Source organism: Lindgomyces ingoldianus, assembly GCF_010093535.1.
Source record: "Lindgomyces ingoldianus strain ATCC 200398 unplaced genomic scaffold BDR25scaffold_8, whole genome shotgun sequence".
Classification (NCBI taxonomy): domain Eukaryota; kingdom Fungi; phylum Ascomycota; class Dothideomycetes; order Pleosporales; family Lindgomycetaceae; genus Lindgomyces; species Lindgomyces ingoldianus.
The window spans coordinates 882095-903958 of NW_022985169.1; the positions used below are offsets into that span (position 1 = coordinate 882095).

The window sequence follows — 21864 nt, forward strand, 5'->3', positions numbered from 1 at the left end:
TACTTTAATTGAACGATGGACGACATTTTAGTGTCTGTGGCGGATCTTGAAGGATTATCAAGCCTGGAAGCGTTACGAGATGATAACCATAAGCGGGAGTTCCAAGTGAATACGCTAGGGCAGTCTCTCGCTAGATAGGCATCCTAGTGCGCGTCTTGCAACTTTGTTTCACATTTCATTCAATTGGCGTTGCGGAGAAGGTCCTCGCGGGTGCTGGTTGTATATATTAGAGCTTTGCATTCAGGGGCGTTTATGCTCGACTCGAGGACACGAGCGCTGGTTGCTGTATCAATACCAAAAGAATTGAAGCAAAAGCTCCGACCAAGAATGATGACATGGGTCGAAAGTGCATGGGCAATCGTCTCGTCACCTGACGTGGAAGATAGCTGTGATTTGCGAGGGGAATTGGCGTGCTGTTGGTGCTCTCCCTAATTCCAAGAAGAAGTCAGCGAATAGACTCCTAGCCTAGTGATGTTCCACGTTAGGTGATAGCATGCTAGGGTCGCAGCAGCTGGGGCCGTGAGAGTAGCTAACTTCACCCTGAAGTGTGTAGTCAGCGCGGACACCCTGGCCTCTCCTGCGGTGAAACAGCGACGACTTTGCTTGGCATGGCATGGCATGGCCGAACTCCAAAATGTTCAAGTAGCTAGAAGCCCGATTGCTGGTGCCTATCATTCCGGCTCCACCTCCCTGAGGACACAGTCTCGACAATTTGCTACTTGAAGCTCTCTGTTCAGGCTCCGATCTGTTAACCATGCTTTTCTTTGGAATTTTTTAGTGGTGGACGCTGATGTAACTAAGCATACACCTGGCGCATCCCATTACCTCTCCGAAGCGACAACGCCCCTTGCCAGAAGCGCTATCCAACATGTCTGATAGCGGGAGCACGGCCGATTCCACACAGAACGTCCAGCTTGCAACTGTCGACCGCCGACCCATCTCCGTTGCTGTAAACCCAGTCGCGCTCGTGGTCACAGAATGCATAACCGTCACGTCTGCTATGCGGAAGCATGCCCGCTGGGCGCATTCTTCCGTATCCGCCATCCTTGGGGGGTCTTCGAACAAGACCCCAGCGGTACATCGGCGGGACAGATCCGGGCAAGGAATTGTGAGCGGGGGAGAGCAGGAGGAAGCCGTGCCCAGCAGATGGGGCTTGAGGGGAAAGAAGGGGAAGAGCTTACAGGACAATCCTCTGATGTCTGCTTTTGCACGTCTGCGGAGCGAGCTGAAGGGCTGTAAAGGTCCGTAGCGCTCTCCCATCTCTAAATGCTGGTACTGTATATACTAACAAGCATTGCACAGATATCCGAACGTTTGATACTCCGTCGATGCTCCACCCCTTCCTCCAGGTTATAAGATCCTCGTCGACTTCGGCACCAATAACTTCCCTCGCTCTAATAGCTATCACCAAGTTCCTCGCATACAATTTAATCGGCCATGACTCCCCTCGACTCCCAGAAGCCATGCAGCTACTCTCGTCCGCCATCACACACTGCAGATTCGAGGCCAGCGACTCTGCTGCAGACGAGATTGTGCTTCTGCGCATACTCAAGCTCATGGAAGGCATGGTCTCCGGGCCCGGAGGAGAGGTCCTCGGCGACGAGAGTATCTGTGAGATGATGGAGACTGGGTTGAGCATGTGCTGTCAGGCCAGGCTGTCTGAACTATTGCGTCGATCTGCCGAGATTTCGATGGTGTCTATGTGCCAGGTGATATTCAGACGGCTGAAGACACTAGAAATCGAATCGCCAGAGGAGCTTGCAGCACTAGACCAAGACCCGGAGGACGACAAGATGGATGCCGTCAGGATGGATCCATCCGTGAATGGAGAGAGCGTCGCGCCAACCAAGGTCGAAGATCCTCCGCATCCCAGCAGTTCAGACAAAAGCCAGGACGATGTGGACAGCAATGCTCCGAATCCTGCGGGGTCCACCGTAGATCTTCCAGCAACAGCAGAGCCTGAGAGTCCTGCTGAAATCAAGCCTTACTCGCTGCCTTCCATTCGAGAGCTATTTCGAGTACTGGTCGACCTGCTAGACCCCCATGACCGACAACACACTGACACCATGCGTGTTATGGCCTTGCGTATAGTAGACGTGGCTCTCGAGGTTGCGGGCCCGTCGATTGCAAACCACCCGAGTTTGGCGAATCTGGCCAAGGACACTCTCTGTCGGCACATTTTCCAGCTGGTCCGGTCGGAGAACATGGCGATTCTAAACGAGTCCCTTCGAGTTGCCGGCACTCTTCTGGCAACTTGCAGAAACGTACTCAAGCTCCAGCAGGAGTTGTTTCTGTCCTACCTAGTGACCTGTCTATTCCCACGAGTCGAGATTCCAGCAGAACCTGGAATCGAGCCGTCTTTGTACGAGGGGGTCCCGCAAGCACCGAGCCTCATCAAACCTACGCCGTCACAGGCGAGCAATAGCAGCGGCCGATCGACTCCAGTACCTGTGAAGGACCGACAAAGGCTTGGCCTTGAGGGTGGTGCTCGGAAACCTGATGCCCGGGAAGCCATGGTCGAAAGCCTAGGTGCGCTAGTTCGAATTCCATCATTCATGGCCGAGCTGTTTGTCAATTACGACTGTGAGGTCGACCGTGGAGATCTTTGCATGGATATCGTCGGGCTTCTATCACGAAATGCATTTCCCGACTCCGCTACATGGAGCACCGTGAATGTGCCTCCTTTGTGCCTAGATGCGCTTCTTGGCTTTGTGCAGTCCATTGCAGATCGACTAGAAGACTCTCCCGTCGCCAACGGCTACCCTGATGCCAACGCACTACGCGAACAGCGAGCTCGGAAGAAGGTCATAATCAGAGGAGCCACCAAGTTCAATGAGAACCCAAAAGCAGGCATCGCCTTCCTCGCTTCACAGGGCGTCATCGAAGATGTCAATGATCCTCGGTCCATTGCGGAGTTTGTTAAGGGTACCACAAGGGTCGACAAGAAAGTGCTTGGAGAATTCATATCCAAAAGGTCTAATGAGCAGATTCTGAGCGCCTTCATCGGCCTAATGGACTTTAGCGGGCAGCGGGTGGACGAAGCTCTTCGGCAGCTGCTGCACTCTTTCCGGCTCCCTGGTGAATCTGCACTCATTGAGAGAATTGTGACGGAATTCTCAGACCAATATTGCGCAAAAGCCCAGCCCGAAGGCGTTGCCAATAAGGATGCGGTCTTCGTTCTGACCTACGCTATTATTATGCTTAATACGGATCAACACAATCCAAATATGAAGCAGGCACGTATGACTGTGGCAGACTTCGCAAAGAACCTCCGGGGTGTGAATGATGGGAAGGACTTCGACCCAGATTATCTCCAGTCCATCTTCGACTCAATTAAGAATCGGGAGATAATTCTCCCTGAAGAGCATGACAACCGCCATGCTTACGACCACGCTTGGAAAGAGCTCTTGATCAAGGTTCAGTCAGCCACAGATCTTGCGATTTGCGATACCAACATCTTCGATGCGGATATGTTTGCAGCAACCTGGAAGCCAATCGTAGCCACGCTCTCTTACGTCTTTATGTCAGCTACAGATGATGCGGTCTTCTCTCGTGTGGTCACTGGTTTCGACCAGTGTGCTCAGATTGCAGCGAAATATGGATTAAGCGATGCGCTCGATCGAATCATCTCATGCCTCTCGTATATCAGTACACTTGCGCCTGATATGCCGCCAAGTACGGCCCTGAATACTGAAGTCCAAGCCGACAAGAAGAGCGTGATGGTCAGCGAGACAGCCGTCCGCTTTGGGCGAGATGGCAGAGCGCAATTAGCTACCGTTGTGCTGTTCCAAGTAATCAAAGGCAACGAAGCTTCTATACGGGATGGATGGAATCATGTGAGTCACGCTCGTAAATCATGCTCACATCAGAATTAACAGTTGTTAGCTTATCCACATCATGATGAATCTCTTCGTCAACTCTTTACTACCTCCCTATTTCCTATCCTTCCAGAAGACACTCGCCCTCCCTCCTATCCCTCTTCAAAGTCCTGCACAAATCATCGATCGCGCTGAACGTCCTGCTGATACCGGGATCTTCTCAGCGTTGACATCTTACGTTTCAAGCTTCGCCAACGATGAACCCCCAGAGCCCTCAGACCAGGAAATTGAATATACTCTATGTACTGTAGATACGGTAAAGGAGTGCCACTTTGAAGACATCCTTGCGAACATCAGTCAACTTCCTGTTGAGTCTCTAAGGTCGTTGCTCTTATCACTCCTAGAGCAAATACCGGAAGATGGTTCACCGCGAGTTATCGTCGTAAAACCAGAGCTTCCCCATCCAAACAGCCCAAGACCAAATGGCAACAAGGCAAAACTGAATCGACCAACGTACGACCCTAGTCTAGTGTTTGTACTTGAATTAGCAACTGTGCTTGCGCTTCGAGACGATGAAACTGTACAAGAGCTAGCGAAGGATGTTACGGACTCATTGCAGAGCGTCATAAGAGATGCGTCTAAACTGCACCCTGTAGTGATAGCTCGGTCTGTCTACTACCTCCTGAGCCTGCTCAAGGCTAGCAACGTATGTACATTCGAGCGTTCACCCTTCGACACATACTGACTAGTGTAGGATTTTGACTTCATTCGAGCTCCCGTCATCCTGCACACATTCTCGAGCTTCGACCAGGAGCTCCTAAAGCAATGCGCACAGCCCCTGTTGAAGGGTCTGTCTGATTGCTGCAAGGGTCCAATTGGCCTGCGCAGTGAACTATCCAGCTCACCCGACTTCTGGGCAATCCTCAATACTTTGCATCCTGTGCCCGAAGCTGCTGGCGATGTTTTTCAGCTCGTTGAAGATCTTGCGACCTCAGCACAACCTGGAATATCTGCCGACAATTACGAAGCTGCTATTGCACTGCTGAATGAATTCGCGACCGCAGCCCAAGTGGGAGCACTTCAAGAGCAGCAACATGACCAGGCCAATAGGCGAGGAAAAGCGCCAAAAGCCAAGAAGCCAGAGTATACATCTTCTAGAATATTTGATAACGCTTTCGTTAACGTAGTCAGGAGCAACGAGGTTGTTGTCCGCGGCAGCAAAGCAATGACTATCATCTACCAGATGTCGGGCAGGGTGCCTAACTTTATCGAGCAGTCTCACCTGGAGCCAAATGAAGGTACGAATCTTTGATCTCGACCAGACTTGAAGTTATCTGATTGCGAGCAGCATGGACAGCCTATTGGTCCCCAATATTGAGAGCACTAACACACCAGTGTCTTAACCCATGCCGCGAGATTCGACAACAGGCTTTCGGAGCACTTCAACGTACCCTCCTATCCAACGAACTCGCATCTCCAGACCACAAGGAATGGACGGCGATTTTTAGCGAAGTCCTCTTCCCTCTAATTAATCAGCTACTCAAACCAGAAGTGTATCAATCAGACCCGCTAGGTATGAGCGAGACACGGGTACGGGCAGCAACACTATTGTGCAAGGTGTTCCTGCACTATCTCGTCTTGCTATCTGAGTGGGATGGCATGCTGGATCTATGGCTCAAGAGCATCACCATCATGGATAGGTTGATGAATAGCGGTCAGGGCGATAACCTGGTACGTCAAGGCAATTGAATGCCTCAGCGCACAGAGAGCTTACCATTAAACAGGAGGAAGCTGTGTCGGAGAATCTGAAAAATGTGTTGTTGGTGATGTCCAATGCGGGGTTCCTGGCTCCGCCAGACGAGAAACCTGAGCAAGAGGAACTTTGGAATGAGACGTGGAAGCGCATTAATAGATTCCTGCCAGACTTCTTCTCGGAACTGTTTCCAGAGGACGCAGAGAAGCCAAACGCGGAGGGGAAGTCGAAGGAAGAACGGCCGAAGGGGGCGGAGGAGAAGAAGCCGGAGACATGAAACGACTTGACGGGTTTTAGGGTTGAAGACGGGGGCGTTGGAGGCCGAGGCAGAAGTGGGTTGTCTGTCTAGGTCGTAGGATGGGGATGATTATTATTGGACACGAGGAATGTTAATGTCCGTCACGGATGAAACACGGCCTTCGCGGTGATTGGCCCGACTTCACGAAGTAACATCCTTTGCCTTGTTTCGGAACGGGGTTACATAATCATTCGTATCCGTCCCATCTTGATCACAGTCTCAGGACGACGAGGGACTGCGCCTTCCCTCTTTGCAACTTCTGACTTCTGACCACAGTCACTCCTTCCAAGGTTTCCACCACCGCTGCCATTTGCACTCATTACACCTTCCTCACCATTCGCGCGACATTTCCGAATCCACTCGTTTTGCAGCCGCGGCTCAGCAACTAAGCTTGGTGCATGTCGCGTGTCTTGATGTCATAATACCCGAAGCGCCAATTACACTTGTTGCAATACACTCTCTAACCATGTTGTCCGTAAGCAGAAATGTATCCCAATTGCCAGTATAGGCGATTCTAACGTATTCCAAGCTCTTCCGATCCCTCGCACTACTCGTTGCTGCCCTCGCTGCAATCGCTCGTGCTGTCCACCCAGTCGAAGTCCGTGGCCAAGATTTCGTAGACACGGTCACAAACAAGCGTTTAATGATTATTGGCGTAGACTAGTAAGAGCTTCAAGAGCTTCACGGCAGCGCAGTGGGGAATGCTAACTTTGTGGGTGACAACAGCCAGCCAGGAGGACAGGCCGGATATAAGCCCGACTCCAAGCAAGATGCCCTGAGTAATGGTACTGTGTGCTTGAGAGATGCAGCTCTGCTACAGCGCCTTGGTGTGCGTGTCTGTGTTTCCTGGCCCCATTGTTATTATTGTCATCTATTAACATGTGACTGACAAGAAAACCTAGGTTAATACTATCCGCGTTTACAACGTTGATCCGAGTATCAATCATGATGATTGTGCGAGTATCTTTAACGCGGTAGGTATCTACATGATCATCGATGTGAATTCTCCTCTAGAAGGCGAGAGCTTGAATCGTGCGTCTCCATCAAGCAGTTATAATTCCGCCTATTTGACCAGGATTTTTGGTATTGTGGAGAACTTCAAGGGTTATCCGAATACCTTGGCTTTCTTTGCCGCAAACGAAGTTATGAATGATGTTGGAACGAGCAAGGAGAACCCGCCGTATATTAGGGTAAGTCCTATATGTCCCTTTCCTCTACACGCGACGCACGTGTTGAGTAGAACTTCTATAAATACTCATTGCTGCAGGCTGTTCAACGTGATCTGAAAAATTACATCGCCAAACACTCGACACGCACAATCCCTGTTGGTTACTCAGCTGCTGATGTGCGTCCCATCCTCGAAGACACGTGGGCCTATTTTCAATGCGCCATCGACGGTAAAGACGACGACCCCACACGGTCTGATTTCTTCGGCTTAAACAGTTATTCCTGGTGTGGTGGTGACGCGACCTATCAAAGCGCCGGCTACGACATCCTCGCCGCCATGTTCTCAAACTCCACCATCCCGGTCTTCTTTTCCGAATATGGCTGTAACAAGCCAGAGGGTGTAGCAAGAGTGTTCAACGAGGTGGCCGCGCTATATGGAAAGAACATGACCGCACTCAGTGGGGGTTTGGTATACGAATATTCGCAAGAGGAGAGCGACTTTGGGCTCGCCACGATTAATGAAAACACAACCGTTTCCTTGAAAAAGGACTTCGATAATCTCCAAAGTCAATACAACAAACTCGACATCAAACTCATCCAGTCTACAAACGCGGCCGCCACCCAGGCTAAGCCGCCGAAATGTGAGGAATCGCTCATCTCGGACTCGGGCTTTTCGAAAAACTTCACCATTCCTTCTCCGCCCGACGGCGCGGACGATCTGGTTAAGAATGGTATCAAGAATCCAACACAGGGCAAGTTGGTTGAGGTCAAGCAGACGAATGTACCAATGGCGGCGTATGGTAGTACGGGAGTCCAGATCCAGAATCTAGCCATCAAGCCTTTGCAGAACGATGAGAGTAATACGCCCGGTGGCGAGACGACGAGTCCTAGTGGGACAGCTTCGCCTAGTCCATCACCCAGCAAAAAGGGGGCGGCGGGTAGAGCTGGCGTTGGTATATGGGGCGTAACAGTTGCGGTCCTCGCAGTTGTTCTTGCAACGCTGTAACAGACGTTAAGGGGAAGGGACGGGGGGTTTGAGGCGCAGGTGACAGGTGCAGTTCAGAACTCGTGTCCATGATTGGGCCTAGTAGACGGGGGTATATTTTCTTTCTGTGTAGATTCCAGTTTTGGCATATCTAGTAGCTGAGCTACTCCTTGTCTTTTAGGTTTCCCTGTTTACACGGGACTAGAAGAATTCATAGAGACACGTAACAGCCATATCGTTCCTGTGTTTTTGTCAATGTGATACCAGTGAAGGGTTTGCGAGAGACTAGGAGTTCATCTAGTTTGATAAAGAAATCATAGTTAGAATGAAAGATGTCACAGTAGTGAACTGCAAAATACTCAAACGTTAACCGGGTGTCAGTCAGGGTGAGCTTTCAGGGCTCCTCTCCAAAAAGCTCGCACAGGCCAGCGGTGAGTTCGCGCGCTTCAATCTTGGGAGAGAAAGGGAGCAGAACAGCGCGAGGAAGGTGATGGCTGCCTCTCCTAGACGCGCAAAAGGCCCGCTACTTCTCTAAAATCCCCGCCTCCTCGACCAGGCCTATTCAACACAACTGTTCATGAAGCTATCTGCAGCAGCACATGCCTTCCCCTTCCCCACTGGGCCTAGAAACCAACGCATTTCCTACTCTCACAGTTCCTATTTTCCTCCGAGACTTATGCACTCACCTGAGGAGGCTATTACAAACCCTCGAAGTCACTTCACAGACTCACCATTCTACAGTGCGAAGCACCGAGCATGCCATATAATTCCCAAGACCACCTTCTCGATCCACAGACAGAGTCCCGCTAGCCATGTGCGAACGCGTCTTCCTCCTTCATCCTACTTGCAGGTCCATCACTCTTCATACTGCCGAACCACTACGACGCTGCGACCGTGCGAGAAGGGTTTTTCTTGGAATCGACCCTTTTTCAAAAGCTTGTGGCAATTTCATAAATTCTAAGGAATGGGGGCCTCCTTTTTGTAGGGGATGTTATATCAGAGTGGTAGCGAGGTTGTGGCAATTGGATAGGCTGCAGAACCAGGGTGTGGAGTAGTATAGGAGTGATAGGAATGAGGGGTGATTAGAAGAGTGGGAGTGAGTGGAGCTAGTGAGCCAGGGGAGTTGTGTTGGAAGGAAGAGGTGGAGCGGGTATGTGAAGGTTGAAGAATGAATTCAGTGGGAAGATTGAGAAGGAAAGCTTTTTACGAGCTTCGGGCGGGGAAGAGTGTCTTGTTTATGAAAGCATCGATATTCATCTATTTTGAAGTGTTGTCTCACTGTATTTCACGTTACTGACTACTACCTTCTGGATAGGTGACGAGTTCAAAACCTTCACGCACACACTCTCAACGACCAGCGCTATGCATCCATAAAATAAATCTCCTTTGCAGACATCCTTATACGGACCTCTTTGAATCGACTTCCGACATGTGCTCACAGAACTTCATCGAGTACAAATTGTGCGGTTGCATTCGCCTCAACACCGTATATCCTTTTTATTATTGCGCTCTTCACCAGAGAGTCCCCCTAATGTACTGCGAGTGGCTTATTAAAGACACTCAAATCAAGTGGGAGAAGTGCACCTATTGTCTGGAGAAAGAAGAAAGGGCGAAGAGTGGAAGGGGAATGCAAATAGATCACCAATGGGATGGGCGGGATGGCGTTCCACAGTAGGGAATTGTGCTAGAGGCTAGCAGAGATATATGAGGGTTTGAATGACCAGAGGTTCAGCCGAGCGCTGGCGAATCGAGCATTCACTAAGAGGAGTACTTCTAAGCCCCCATCCTTGAGTTGTGAAGAATCATACCCGTTGTCTGAGCGCTGTCGCAATAGAATCTTGGTTCTCACGAGCATACTCTTGGTTTTGTTGCTAATCTCGAATGAACGATTTCCAAGCACGGGGCAGGGGGAGGAAAGAGTGTAGTACTAATCAGCTTGTAGGGGAAGTCAAAGCAAGGTTGCGATGGAGGAACTGTGATAAAGCTTTATAACGGAATCGTCAATTTGACTTTCAACCTTCTGCCACCTAATCATACAGTTCTCAGCCGTCCTCTACGCTAACGTAGGAGCAGTTGCAATCCAATGACCCAGTGAAAAGAACACATCACACTCGCGCCCACTGCCCTCCACGGCTACCAAGGTGAATATATGGTTTATCCTGCCATACCCAGGTAGCCACAAACCCAGAGAATTAGAAGGTTATTACAGATATCCAAGTTCTATCAGTACACCAAGCACAGGTTACCCAAAAGACCGATTGTTTCCGAACAAGAATACTCTGAATCTGACCCTTTGTTCAAAATGGCTCCTGATAATTTCCCTTCTTCCAGTATAATCCGCAACTAGGAGCGTAATACATCTTAAAATTGAGCACGCGGTGCCGAATGGTTAGAAATATATGAGCGTTGGCTGACATCCAGACTGCATAGTTCCTTTAGAATGAGACCAGCGGAGCCATCTTCCTGGACGATGGAACCCTCAAGCAAAACCGCAATTCCCTGTCCGAAGGGGTTTGGAGTCGCCGATGTCGATTCTTTGCTCAAGGAATATTGCTGTGTCTGTTAATCCTACACTATCACAAACAATTCCAAGCGTATCCGGGAGACGATATTCTACGACTGTAGATTCAACTGAGTCTTCTGATTCTGAATAAAAGGAGGCGAGGTACACATACTCTGGTTCGCTCATCACTTGATCATGGAATTCACTTACCGGGCCGGCGTCAGTCTTATGGCCGTTGAGAAATTAGCCATGTGGGGAGAGCTTGCTTGTTCCAGAGATACGCTGATACGATTCGACCTAGTGTACCATCGCAGCATGAAGGTTCACCGTACACTGATTGTCAAGATCAGCGTACCCGAATACGGTGAGCCTTTACTTATGTGGTTGTGCCTCGGTTGCATGCATCTCGCTTTCACTCTGTTTACTGGGAGGGGCCGTCAATTGTGGAGCCTTGGGATTCGCATATTCCTATAGATACTTCTCCTATGACTGCCTTTGTGGATATTGATTCATGGTCTGCCGTTGCGCTACCTAGAGCCTCGATCATCGTACTTATTTCTCCTTGGCCATGACGGATCCCCTCAGAGATTTGTACTGGGGGATCTTTTTGAAGATTGCATTCACCCTGTCTTTGTATTCAGTTAGGAGCTTCACATATCCTCTCGATTAGCCTCACAGAACATCGTTCTGCACCAATAGTACCATCGATTGAGCTGCGTTTAAAGGTGATTATATCTTTTTGGCGCTTCAATTGATCTCTCCATGTTTTGATTAGCGCCTGAAACCAGCTTTCCTGAAGCACCCAGCCAATATCTTTATGAAGCTCTTCACAAGCTTTTCGTCAGCTCCATCTAAGAATTTAAGCACTCTCTGGGCGCTATCGAGGGCGGTCTGAATGTCTCTCTGGTAGACTTCAAGAAACATTTAGGTTTACTATTTGCTGGTTTCCAGATAGCGCAAATTGAGCTAGGCTTCCCTACGAGGTCGCAGATGAAATCATGCGTCTAGATGTTCATCTGCATTAGTTCTTGGCATAAAGTTGGATATGGCTTTACTCTTTGAATACCTTCAAGCACTGTACAATAGGTCTTCAGGTCTGGCTACCCTTGCTTCGAAGTCTTCTGCAAACCTCTTTATCTTGACAGTGCGACTAGCGAGCGAGACTACGCTTGCTGCTAATCCAAGTAGTTCTATCATTGACTAACGAGCAGCACCCATAACCAAGTCTTCGCATTCAAACTAGGTAGATCAGTAGAATGTAAAGCAAAGGTACTCTGCAGTCGGGTAATAATAATCTGGGAATTTTGGATGACCATACATATGAATCAACGCTTATCCCGCAATCTGCCTTGCAGAAGACTGACTGAAAATACCAGTGAAGACCCTTTGTTAGAGGCAGCGACGTGTATGAGAGCGCCGCGCCCCAAGGGAATTCGCCGTTGTGAAGGAAGATGAGGCGAAATCGAATATCAAGAAGTGCTCTTGTGTGAGTTAGCAAAGCCCATTTGTGATCCTTATACTAATATTATTTGCTGCCGCCGTTGATATTCCACCTCTACCACAGCCTGGAGCGCAACACCCCTCACAGTAACCTCCTCTCTTCTAAGCTCGCCACTGCTAGTCCGATACCAGGTCTCCACGTTCCCAAGCCCGTTTGAAGAATCGCAGTCAAATAGCTGCCACCCAATCTCGCGTATTCGGCCCGAAGTCAACTCAATAACAGCTCGTTCGAATGTGAGCACGGAAGAATCTAGCTGCTGGCTGCTCACACGGAGGGAGACTTCGAGGATGTCTTCGTAACTTGCTCCGAGGGCCGTTTTGATCAGGGATAATGCCTCTTTACATTTCGTCTGTTGGGCCAAGGTTAGTGCGCTGCTTGCAAGGAGAATGCGCTGGGAGCATTGCCCTGCGTCGAAGAGGTTTGAAGGAAGTTGGAGGAGATTTGTTGCGAGTTTCGAGACAATGTGACGCCTCCCTGAGGTGGCCAAGATCCAGACTAGATCGACTGCGATATGTACGAGACAGATAAGCGAGTGCGATCGTGCTGTAGCGAGAGTCCTGACATAAGTCCCGGACAGCTCTTGCGCTTCGCTCAGGCTCAGTTTGCCGGTTTGCGAATGGTGAACCATTACTGAAAGACGTTGGCGAAGTGTGCAGTCTCCTGGATTAGAGTTACACTCGGAACAAAGAGAAGCAGCACTGATGACATCAGAAGCCTCTGGAATGTCGGAGTCCAGAGGAATATCGCGATTCACTATGCCGGCTTCTTGGCTGATGTAGAAGATTTCTTCAACAAGAGCCTGCTCGCTTAGATGCTGGAGTTCAATCATAGAGCATGGTGGTTTAGGCGTCGGTGTAGAAGATTGTACCTCGGTGCTCGGAATGTTTTGGCTTTTGTATATGAGGGGAGTTCGGACTTGCAGTCCGGCGAAACAGGCAACCGTAGATGGCATGCCTGGCCTGGAATTGTGGAGGATTGTAGAGTGGGTAACTTTTAGATGTGGGGAGCTCTTTGATGTCATTCCTTTATTGAGATAGTCCAAGAGTTGTCCGTCTAGGGGAGCAGATTGGATCGGGTAGTAGCTTGCCTTAGGGGCCGATTCACTTGAATCATCTGCATGGGGGGTCACGTCGGGTTCGGAAGAAGTGAAACTGGCGAAGAAAGTGGGCTTTGGGAACTCGACAGCGGCAGTCCTCTGTTGAGGACACAGGCGAAGGGGGATCTGAAGCGTTGTCGAACCTCCATCCAACGGTATTGGGGTATGGCAACTGAGGCTATGAGGTGTTTCTGGCTCTAGGTTCAGCGGCATCAAACAGATCATAAATAGGATGCTTACGGATGTCTGAGAAAGTGTCTTCCTCAGATATCTTCTTGCTGCTGATCATCCTCTCCTCAAACGGGACAATATTCTTGTCCGATATCCTGCGGCTGCGTAAAAGACACTCCGTATTTTCCCCTTCCTTTTTACGTTTCCGTTTCTTTCGAATTATGGCCTTGTACTCAACTCCTCTTACGTATTTCCTATTGAAACCCCACCTTGAAATTTGTTTCTTGTATTGGCTTTCCCTGCGGCACGTTAGGGAGGTGGGATAGAACCCGAGTGAACGAGGCCTTGAACCTATGATCGTTCTTCCTAACCTGCATGACGTCTTTGAGCTCATTCTCTTCGTAGAGTTCCGCGATGATGGTCTTGCGCTGCTCCCATTTCGGAGGTTCGTCGACAGGATGCCGAGGTGATCCTGGCCTCGAGGTTGGGGAAGTAGACCCCATAGTCCGAGCAACCAAAGGGTTGTTGATTTTTACGAGAGTCTGATCAAATGCTTTCCCAAAAGAAAGATGAAGTGATTTAATGAAAAGACCATGAGAAGGTGCAGTTGAAGAGACTTGAATTGCTATTGAGTTTACATTTCAGGAAGAATATTCATAAATGCGTCGGGGCCAATGTGCAGATTAAGCAAAGAATCTCGCATTCGTGTGCAAAAGTTCCATACATACGAAACCATCGGCGGACGGACATGGGGTTGGATCCTGCTCGGCAGCAAATGAAGCCCGAGGCGCACTCGTGAGCCAATGATGCTCCGTTGGGTACGACCGCTGACCAACCTGAGGCCATACTGTGGCTGCTGCAGAATTCCCTGATGCTGGAGTGGTGGCACAATGGGGATGAAGCACGGGGAGGGCGCTTGGCGTTTATCGGAACGGAACAGCGGCTTCCCGAAGATCTTGTAAGCTTTGATCCGAGAGATTGGGTAGCGAGAGCTAGAGTTGATCGATTTCTTGCGTGTTGATAAATGCTAGAACGTACCTTCAAGTTCGCCCTCCCAACTAACCGCATGAGACGTTTCAGAATCTTGAGGGCATTCAACCGAGCTCGTCAGCCTCACACCCCACTCCTACCATTCCTTTTACAAACCCGGTTCCACAGCAAATTCCCAGAAATGGTCGATACAGAGCCAAATGTCGCATCTACGGCATCTCTACCTAGTTGCCAAACACCACAAGTTCCCACAGAGTCATCCACTGCCGAGAAGCCGCTTCCCAAGCTCTCTACCGCTGAATTCCATGCATATAATCATATGGCTGAACACATGGATTATTTCCACAACCACTTCCGCGAAACATGGAATCTACTGTATACGGCATGTGAAACCCAAAAACGACCTAAAGGGATGAGCATTCGACAATTCCTGGGTGTTGGCCAAGAGTTCGTGCGACACTTGACCACGCACCATACCATCGAAGAGCGGCATATTTTCCCAATACTTGCGAGGAAGATGCCGGCCTTCCAAAAAGAGTTGGAATTGCTTACTCAGCATAAGCAGATTCACAAGGGCCTGGACAAGTTAGAAGAGTATTTGGAAGGGTGTCGAAGTGGCGAGAGAGAATTGAGGATGAGGGAGCTGAAGGACATTTTGGATGGCTTTGGCAAGGTGCTGTGGCAACATCTAGATGACGAGGTGGCACAGTTGGGGGCAGAGAACATGAGAAAGTACTGGACTATTGAGGAGATGAGACGTATGCCGATGTAGGGTGTTGGAATCGGCGGATTGCTAGTATACCCTAGATGCTCGGATTCATTACTTTCGTTAGAACCCTTCAACGTTGACGTGCTCTGCCAAACCTCTCGTGCCACTTTCGAGAAGAAGATGCTGCGTTTGAAGTCACATCCTCTGCATTTATAGCCGCGGCTAACCGCTCATTGAACCGGATGGTTGTAGATGAGGGTAGGGTGTATGCGCCAGATATAGTATCGAGTTTCGCAATTTCCCGCCATGTTCCTGGGAGAAGATCTCGCCAGTCGTCAAGGAACTCGGCTGTGAGATATTTCTTCTCCTGTCTTGCTTCTAGCAATGTTTTCCCAACGAAGCAGGCCGTCTTTCTTCGATCCAGACAGGACCAGGGCCCAGTTTTGTCCTGGTTATCGGCCGCTAAAAGCCGCAGAATGGCCAAGATGAGATCGGAGGGGTAGCCCTCCTCATCCACAAGCCTTAAGATATCCTCGGTCAGAAATTGGCTATCCAGCTTGACGCCTTCAGCCAGAGCAGCAGCACTGATTGATTTCCACGCTTGAGAAAGGGTGTTTGCGGACGGTCGGTAGGAGCTTCCGGCGAATTCGAATGCCACCAACTCCCGCCAGCCACTTTCGCATTGTCCATCAGAGAGAGGAATATGTGAGAAGATGACGGGTTTGCTCTTCCCGTTGCCTGCCACATCAACGTCTCCGCCGACAATATCGTAGACAGGCAAGACAGCCTGCAAGTGCACGACAGAAGACTCAGTGGATGGGTGCAACTCTAGTGTTGCTGCGCACGAAGCAATTGCACAAATAGTCGGGGCGGGTATCTCGTTGCCATGGGCTTCAAGCGTGGCTTGGGTAACGAAGAGGGAATTGGACGTCTGTACCTGCCGTAGCTGGAAGGACGAAGTCGGAGTACAGAGCACGGCATATGCTGGCTTCGCACTTGGGGTACCGGACGCGCCAGAAGCAGCTTGTGATTTTATGGATAGTCTATGCATGTCAGAAGGGATCGTGGGAGGGGTACAGAAGGGGAGCCGGGAACTAGGAACGCACGGTGGCGGATTGGGAGCATCAAGCAGCTCGAGGATCTCAGCCGGGAGCTCGAGAAGACGGAGGTGCTGTTGGCCGTGAGCAATGGAGAAGGGCACGCTGCCCTCGTCTTGCAGTGCGGCCATGCGGGCTGCAGGAGGTTCTGATTCTGAGGAGCCAGAGGTGATGTGTGCTGTGCGCGGGCATTGGGCATGTTTTGTTTGCGGGGCCGCTGATCGGCGGCCAGCTGCGCGCACGCGTTGAAACTGAAACACGCGTTTGGACAGCGCGCGATGCAAGGACCGTCAGTCAACACCATCCCAAAAATACTTATCTACCCTTGGAACCTTGGAAGTCCCCCGTGCCATCTGGCTAGGAGGCCCCAGCTTCTCACCGTCGCACCCGTCACTTCAAGGTTCGGCGTGCTGCAGCGCCTCTCCTTGGCCGCAGCTTCGGCCACAGGACTGCGTTTTCCGCCCGTCTGCCTTTGTTTACTTGCGGCTTCCTCGACTCGAGACGCGCTCCTTCCGCCGCCTGCATGGCCTCATAACTGTTGCTCCCTCTATCTGTCTCTGTCTCTGTCTCTGTCTCTGTCTCTGTCTCTACCTCTGCCTCTACTTCTGCCTCACTCTCAACATCGCGCCATGCCATAGCGGTCTCATTCGTTTATCCCCCCAATTGGTACCATGGTCGTCGTCAACCCGGAGCCGGCGGCCCTCTCTGCCTCTGACTTGTCTCTGTTCTACACCACTGACGACCTGCTCTCCAACTCTCCAGTCCTGATCTTCTATGGGCCCACCGCTACGTCTACTCAGGCCACTCACTCGCGCATCCAAGCCCACATCTTCACCCCTGCCGGACTGCAGAACTTCGCCCGGCTCATCATATCCCCAACGGCCCCTTTCTACAGCGCTGTTACCTGTCTCCCCCGCGAAGAGCAGGGCGATGAAATATGCCGTGGTCTGGCCTTCAGCTTGTACAAATACTTTGTCGAGCTACCGGCCGAAGTCAAGAATGTCTGGGAAATGCAGTACAACACTATGGGCAGGCTGCATGCTGCGCCCAAGCTCTTTTCTGAGTCTCATGCGGCCATGATTGCAGCACGCATGGTGAGACTCGAGAATGTTGCAGACATCATCGTCGACATACGCCACGCATTGGGCGAGCAGACTCTCTCCTGGCTTGATCTGGACGTCGTTCTCCCCCAAGGCGCTATGCGAAAACTGGACGACCCTCGCGAATCAGCTCAGTTTGATGAGGTGGAAGACGACATCCTCCAACAGCGATTTGGCATTTATGCTTCCGTGGTGAAGTTGTTTGGCGAAGCAGCTTTCCTTCCGACCTCGAAGCTTCGACGAGCACCATCGAAACCAACATCTCTGAACCGGTCCCAGTCTTTCTCAAGAAACCAAAAGGAGAACCTGCGGCGAGAAATGTGCGAGCTCCTTGACACCGAGGAGAACTATGTGAGCAAAATCTATGACCTTATTCACAGCGTTGCGGCCGACTTCCGCCAGAAAGCGAAGCTTAAGAGTGTCACCAGTGCAAGCCCGAGTGAGCAGGCACTCAGGGGTTTATTTCCTCCGAGCCTGGATAAAATTCTAGAAGTCAACTCAAATTTCTTGGAAGCCATCCGCACAATATTGGAGGACACTGAGAACGACGCTATTCAGGACATCGAAACCGCGACGGACGATATCTTTGTCGCCCCTCTTCGTGGACAAAAAGACCCACTAGACGTCACTGGAGCTGCAGCAGTTGCCAAGGCTCTTGTTGAGTGGTTTCCACAATTTGGAGAATGCTATACGGACTATGTCGGAGCACATGCCGAGTTTTCCCAGTTTCTCAAAGTTTTCATGAAGGACACTGGCTCCAGCTTCTCAAAGAGAGTCCATGAAACAGGAGAACAGCGGTTGATGTCCATGCTGATTGAGCCCGTGCAACGACTTCCTCGGTACAATCTCTACATCGACAACATTATCAAGCAGCTTCCTGTACGGCATCCGGCAATAAAGACTTTCCTCAAAGCGAGAGACATCATCTCGGAGATTTGCTCACGGGATGCTCCATCAGCGCAACAGATCAAGGTGTTTGACCGCCTCCGCAAATTGGTCTTCTCGTGGCCGCCTTCTTTCAATCCACAAGGACGTCTCATTACGGCCATTGACTTTGTTGAGCTCTCGCCTCCCTACCATGGCGAGCTTCAAGGACCGGCTTCAACTTCGGGCATCTTCCTTCTTTTTACCGACTTCCTCGTTATGTTGCACAAGCCTAATGGGTGTACCATCACTGCTCGTAGTGTCATCGCGGACTTAGACAATCCGAAGTTCGTTGAAACCTTTTCCGGAACTGCCGAGCTCATCTTTCACCAACAGCTGAAACTTTCAGACGTATTCCTCAGCGAACACTCAGATGGAAGCATTCTTCAACTCCTCTCTCCTACACCGCCGGCTAGTCAACCAGGGAGGCCACGGAGTCGAGATCGACGGAATCTTGGTCTCCGGATGTTTTACCTACTGGGCGCATATGAAGCCAAAGCACAGAAGTGCATAGAAGAGGTTACGAAAGCAAGGGTCGAAGGTCGTTATCCAGAGGCGGAGCGAGAGAGCCAAACTTGGGAAGTCCGCAACTTGTCTGGGGATCTCAGCTTCTTCTCTGCAATATCTGAAGATGTTAGAGGACAAACTGTCGAGGGTCGTAAAGAGCCTGCCAAGATCCAAATCATTGTTGATCCTTCCAAGTTCCCATGCCCAGTTGAATTGGGTGACAATGGGATCGAAATGACTGTATCTATCTCAGTCCTAGAAGATGGCCTTTTCCTTCTTGAGACTACCGGTATCAATGGTTACGCAGCAAGGGATAAGCTGACAAATGTAGAGTTTCTGCCGGTTTTAACAAAGCGACGTGAGTAACCCTATCTATTTAGCTGGATGTCATAGAAATTTGAGTGCAACCATGCTGACATTCGACAGTGGGGAATTTCTTGCAGCTGCGCAATAACATCAAGAATCCGAATTTAGCAGAGGCTTATCTTTTTAGAAACCAACAGATTTTGAAGTCGTTGAAGCTACAAATTGACGGGGTGGATGATGATGTCCAGGACGGAAAGAGTCGCCCGCATTCTCCTGTTAAGATGCTTTCAAACCTCTTTGGTGGTAGTGTTGGAAAAGATGGTGGAAACCGTAAGCTTCAGCGAAATCCTCCATCGTTGAGCGATATCCAACGCATGGCGCCTCCGCTCCTGCCAGCCCCGACACGAACACACAGCCGAGATGGCGAGTTATCTCGACCGACCTCGTCCAGTAAGACCATCGGATTTAATGCCAATACTACGCCAACAGATGGCCTGGTGAGATTGGAGGAGACTCTTGCGACGCTGATCTTGGCTTTGCATGCTCGCAAGGGCAACATTGTCGGGAGATCTGTAAGAGCTAGATCTATCGCAGATGAGCTCGCAGTCAATGAAGTGTACAACTCACTGCTAGAGAACCCCGCAAACTTGGATATAGCGGCTCAATCTTCCGTCGATGTTTTGTTCGCTGCATTCGAAAAATTCCTCAAGATTGCATGGAGAGAGAAAATGGGCCCCGTTATCTCCCAGGGAACTCTTGTTTCGTTACAGTTGAAGTCTGACAGTATGTATCCTGGCGAATTCGAGGACTTTTTCCGGACGACTTTCAATGAGATCGCACCCCAAAATCAGCGATCTCTGCGCGCAATCATCAAGTTGCTGGCAGAATTACTCGATGGTACCGGAAATGATGGCGATCGTGGCATTTTGACAGCTGCTTTTGCTGAGATGCTTGTCCCTGAGGGAAATCCAAACGACTTCATTTCGTTGATCGATCGATTCATCCAAGATATCGATGCTCTTTTCTCGGTACATGCTAGCGGCGTGAGCACCCCTATGTACGGATCCGTTGATTCAAAGGGTCGCTCTATAGCTGGTTCTGTGAACTCGAATACTTCACTGAGGAAGCGATTTGGGTTTGGTACTTTATCTAGAGAGAACAGCAAATCGGAGCACGAATCTAAGGTTGGCTCTCTTTGGCGATCATTGAGCAAGAATAGCCACGGTCTAGACAGCACTCCATCCAGTCTGTCTAGAGCTGGACCCCCTTCACTCGGGCGCTCCAATTCTACAGACACCAACGTGCGCATTTCACCAAAACGCCCCTCTTCCCGCGACCGGCCTACAGTATTGGGCGCATTCTCCTTTGAAAACAACCAGAGCCCGCATGCAAGGACATTCTTAGGTGCAGCACTGGGAACTATTGGAGAGGTACCATCCACTACAGGGCCACCCCGCAAGAAGCGACGCTCTTCTCTGAGTGATTTGAAGACGTTACAATCTGCTAACGATGCACCTACTTGGTCTCCACAGACTCCACGCCGACCCGACTCCTCCCACAGGGGTACACGCCAAACTAGCGCCTCACCGCGAACACCCTCGCGAAATACACCTTCCCCAATTAAACACTCACATATTCCGACACCTACACGCATGGGATCCCCAACCCGGAAAGAAAACTCACCTGCTAATGTGCTTGATCGTGCGGGTAGCGTGCGGCCTAAATCGACGCCTGTCAAACCAGACGAGGTCACCATCAAGACTTACAGCCCTGTCAAGAAGCGAACAGAATCTGTTTCTGGTATTCCCATGCTCAAGCCTACGAGCTCTAGCTCCGGTCTTACTGAGCGGCCAACATCCGGCAACACTGTCAAGATCCCGCCATCGACTCCACGATCGCCGACGAAAGCTAGTGCGTCGGCGAGCCCACCAAAGAAACTCAAGATGCAGAGTCCACAGAAGCTTCGTGAGCGTCTCCAAAATCAACAGCGTGATATTCAGACAGCGTCCAAAGACCTTCAGGCTGAGCTCAGTTTGATAGGACATGAGCTCACGGCCAGGCCCACGCCACGTCTCACAACGCAAATATCTGCTCCACCGTCTACTTCCGCCATTCCAAACAAAGCTGCCGAAGCGCGTCTTGTGTCTATTGAGAAGACTCTCAAATCAACTCTAGAAGCACTTTCAAGCCGCACAGCATCTATCGCCAACGATGTCACCACTTCCCTTCAGGTCTCGGAAGCGAGAGCCAAGCATCTCGATCAGCTGTACCGCGACATGAATGCTGAGAACGAGGCACTGTATGCACGATTCAACGAGGAATTGGAGAAGGTGGAACGGAGCGTGCGGAAAGGGGGGGGGAACGAGGAAGTCGATCGTCGAATGAAGGCCAGCGAAGAGGAATGTGCTAGGCTGAGGAAGGAAAATGCGAGGTTAAAGCGCGAGGTTGCCGGTTTGAAGGCGCAGATTAGGGAGTGAGTAGTGGGTTGGGCCTAACTCTTACTCCCAATTATATCTGCAGCCTTCACTGGTGTATGTGTCGGTTGCGTCTTGTTAACAACTTGATAGGCAGTCAGGACAGGGGGCTGGGATTGGCACCAGGACGATTCTGTGGTTCGGATGGATATTACAAGGCATGTTTATGGCGTTCATGGTAATCCCACGGCTCTGGTTGGCGATCAAGAGTAATTGGACAGGCGTTATGGTGGATGTTTTGATCCTGGTGCGATTGCTGGTTTTCTTCCCTCCTTTTATGGTGCTTGGCTGTCTCTTGCGCGTTTTTGAACGCTATCAGGAGGGCTGGCGCCCAGAAGTTTGAGGACTCAGTGGTTGTGACCGAAAAGAAAAGTTTGGAGTTGGGGTTACGGTTACATGTACAAGTACTTGATTAGCACGATATGCATACATGCAACATAGCTTCTCTGTGTATATTACACTACC

The 21864-nt window shown here is 50.4% G+C and overlaps 6 protein-coding genes across 6 annotated transcripts; 4 read left to right on the forward strand and 2 right to left on the reverse strand.

The window, feature by feature from the left end:
• The first annotated feature begins 675 nt into the window (after positions 1-675).
• BDR25DRAFT_281727 (Sec7-domain-containing protein) lies at positions 676-6041 on the forward strand. The gene is made up of 7 exons (XM_033687913.1): positions 676-1241; positions 1303-3836; positions 3886-4524; positions 4573-4961; positions 5010-5116; positions 5167-5549; positions 5603-6041. Exons 1-7 carry the CDS (start codon positions 869-871, stop codon positions 5846-5848), a joined length of 4671 nt encoding a protein of 1556 aa, XP_033550617.1. The 5' UTR covers positions 676-868; the 3' UTR covers positions 5849-6041.
• Positions 6042-6108: 67 nt separating this feature from the next.
• BDR25DRAFT_256639 (uncharacterized protein) lies at positions 6109-8310 on the forward strand. The gene is made up of 5 exons (XM_033686422.1): positions 6109-6344; positions 6399-6532; positions 6596-6698; positions 6772-7059; positions 7137-8310. Exons 1-5 carry the CDS (start codon positions 6336-6338, stop codon positions 8040-8042), a joined length of 1440 nt encoding a protein of 479 aa, XP_033550618.1. The 5' UTR covers positions 6109-6335; the 3' UTR covers positions 8043-8310.
• Positions 8311-12038: 3728 nt separating this feature from the next.
• On the reverse strand, positions 12039-14138 carry BDR25DRAFT_341052 (uncharacterized protein; the record flags this gene model as incomplete). Its single annotated transcript, XM_033693573.1, has 4 exons — positions 12039-13312; positions 13362-13591; positions 13644-13917; positions 14021-14138. 4 exons carry the CDS (start codon positions 14136-14138, stop codon positions 12039-12041), a joined length of 1896 nt encoding a protein of 631 aa, XP_033550619.1.
• A 25-nt stretch (positions 14139-14163) lies between these two features.
• BDR25DRAFT_392221 (uncharacterized protein) lies at positions 14164-15054 on the forward strand (the record flags this gene model as incomplete). Its single annotated transcript, XM_033698193.1, has 3 exons — positions 14164-14250; positions 14279-14308; positions 14338-15054. The coding sequence occupies 3 exons, from the start codon at positions 14164-14166 to the stop codon at positions 15052-15054; spliced, it is 834 nt and encodes a 277-aa protein (XP_033550620.1).
• Positions 14938-16240, reverse strand: BDR25DRAFT_301896 (sister chromatid cohesion protein-like protein Dcc1). The gene is made up of 2 exons (XM_033689678.1): positions 16098-16240; positions 14938-16034 (listed from the first exon to the last, which is right to left on the reverse strand). Exons 1-2 carry the CDS (start codon positions 16217-16219, stop codon positions 15122-15124), a joined length of 1035 nt encoding a protein of 344 aa, XP_033550621.1. The 5' UTR covers positions 16220-16240; the 3' UTR covers positions 14938-15121.
• Positions 16241-16759: 519 nt separating this feature from the next.
• Positions 16760-21842, forward strand: BDR25DRAFT_332573 (uncharacterized protein; the record flags this gene model as incomplete). The annotated part of the gene is made up of 2 exons (XM_033692763.1): positions 16760-18977; positions 19046-21842. The coding sequence occupies 2 exons, from the start codon at positions 16760-16762 to the stop codon at positions 21400-21402; spliced, it is 4575 nt and encodes a 1524-aa protein (XP_033550622.1). The 3' UTR covers positions 21403-21842.
• Positions 21843-21864: the final 22 nt, after the last annotated feature.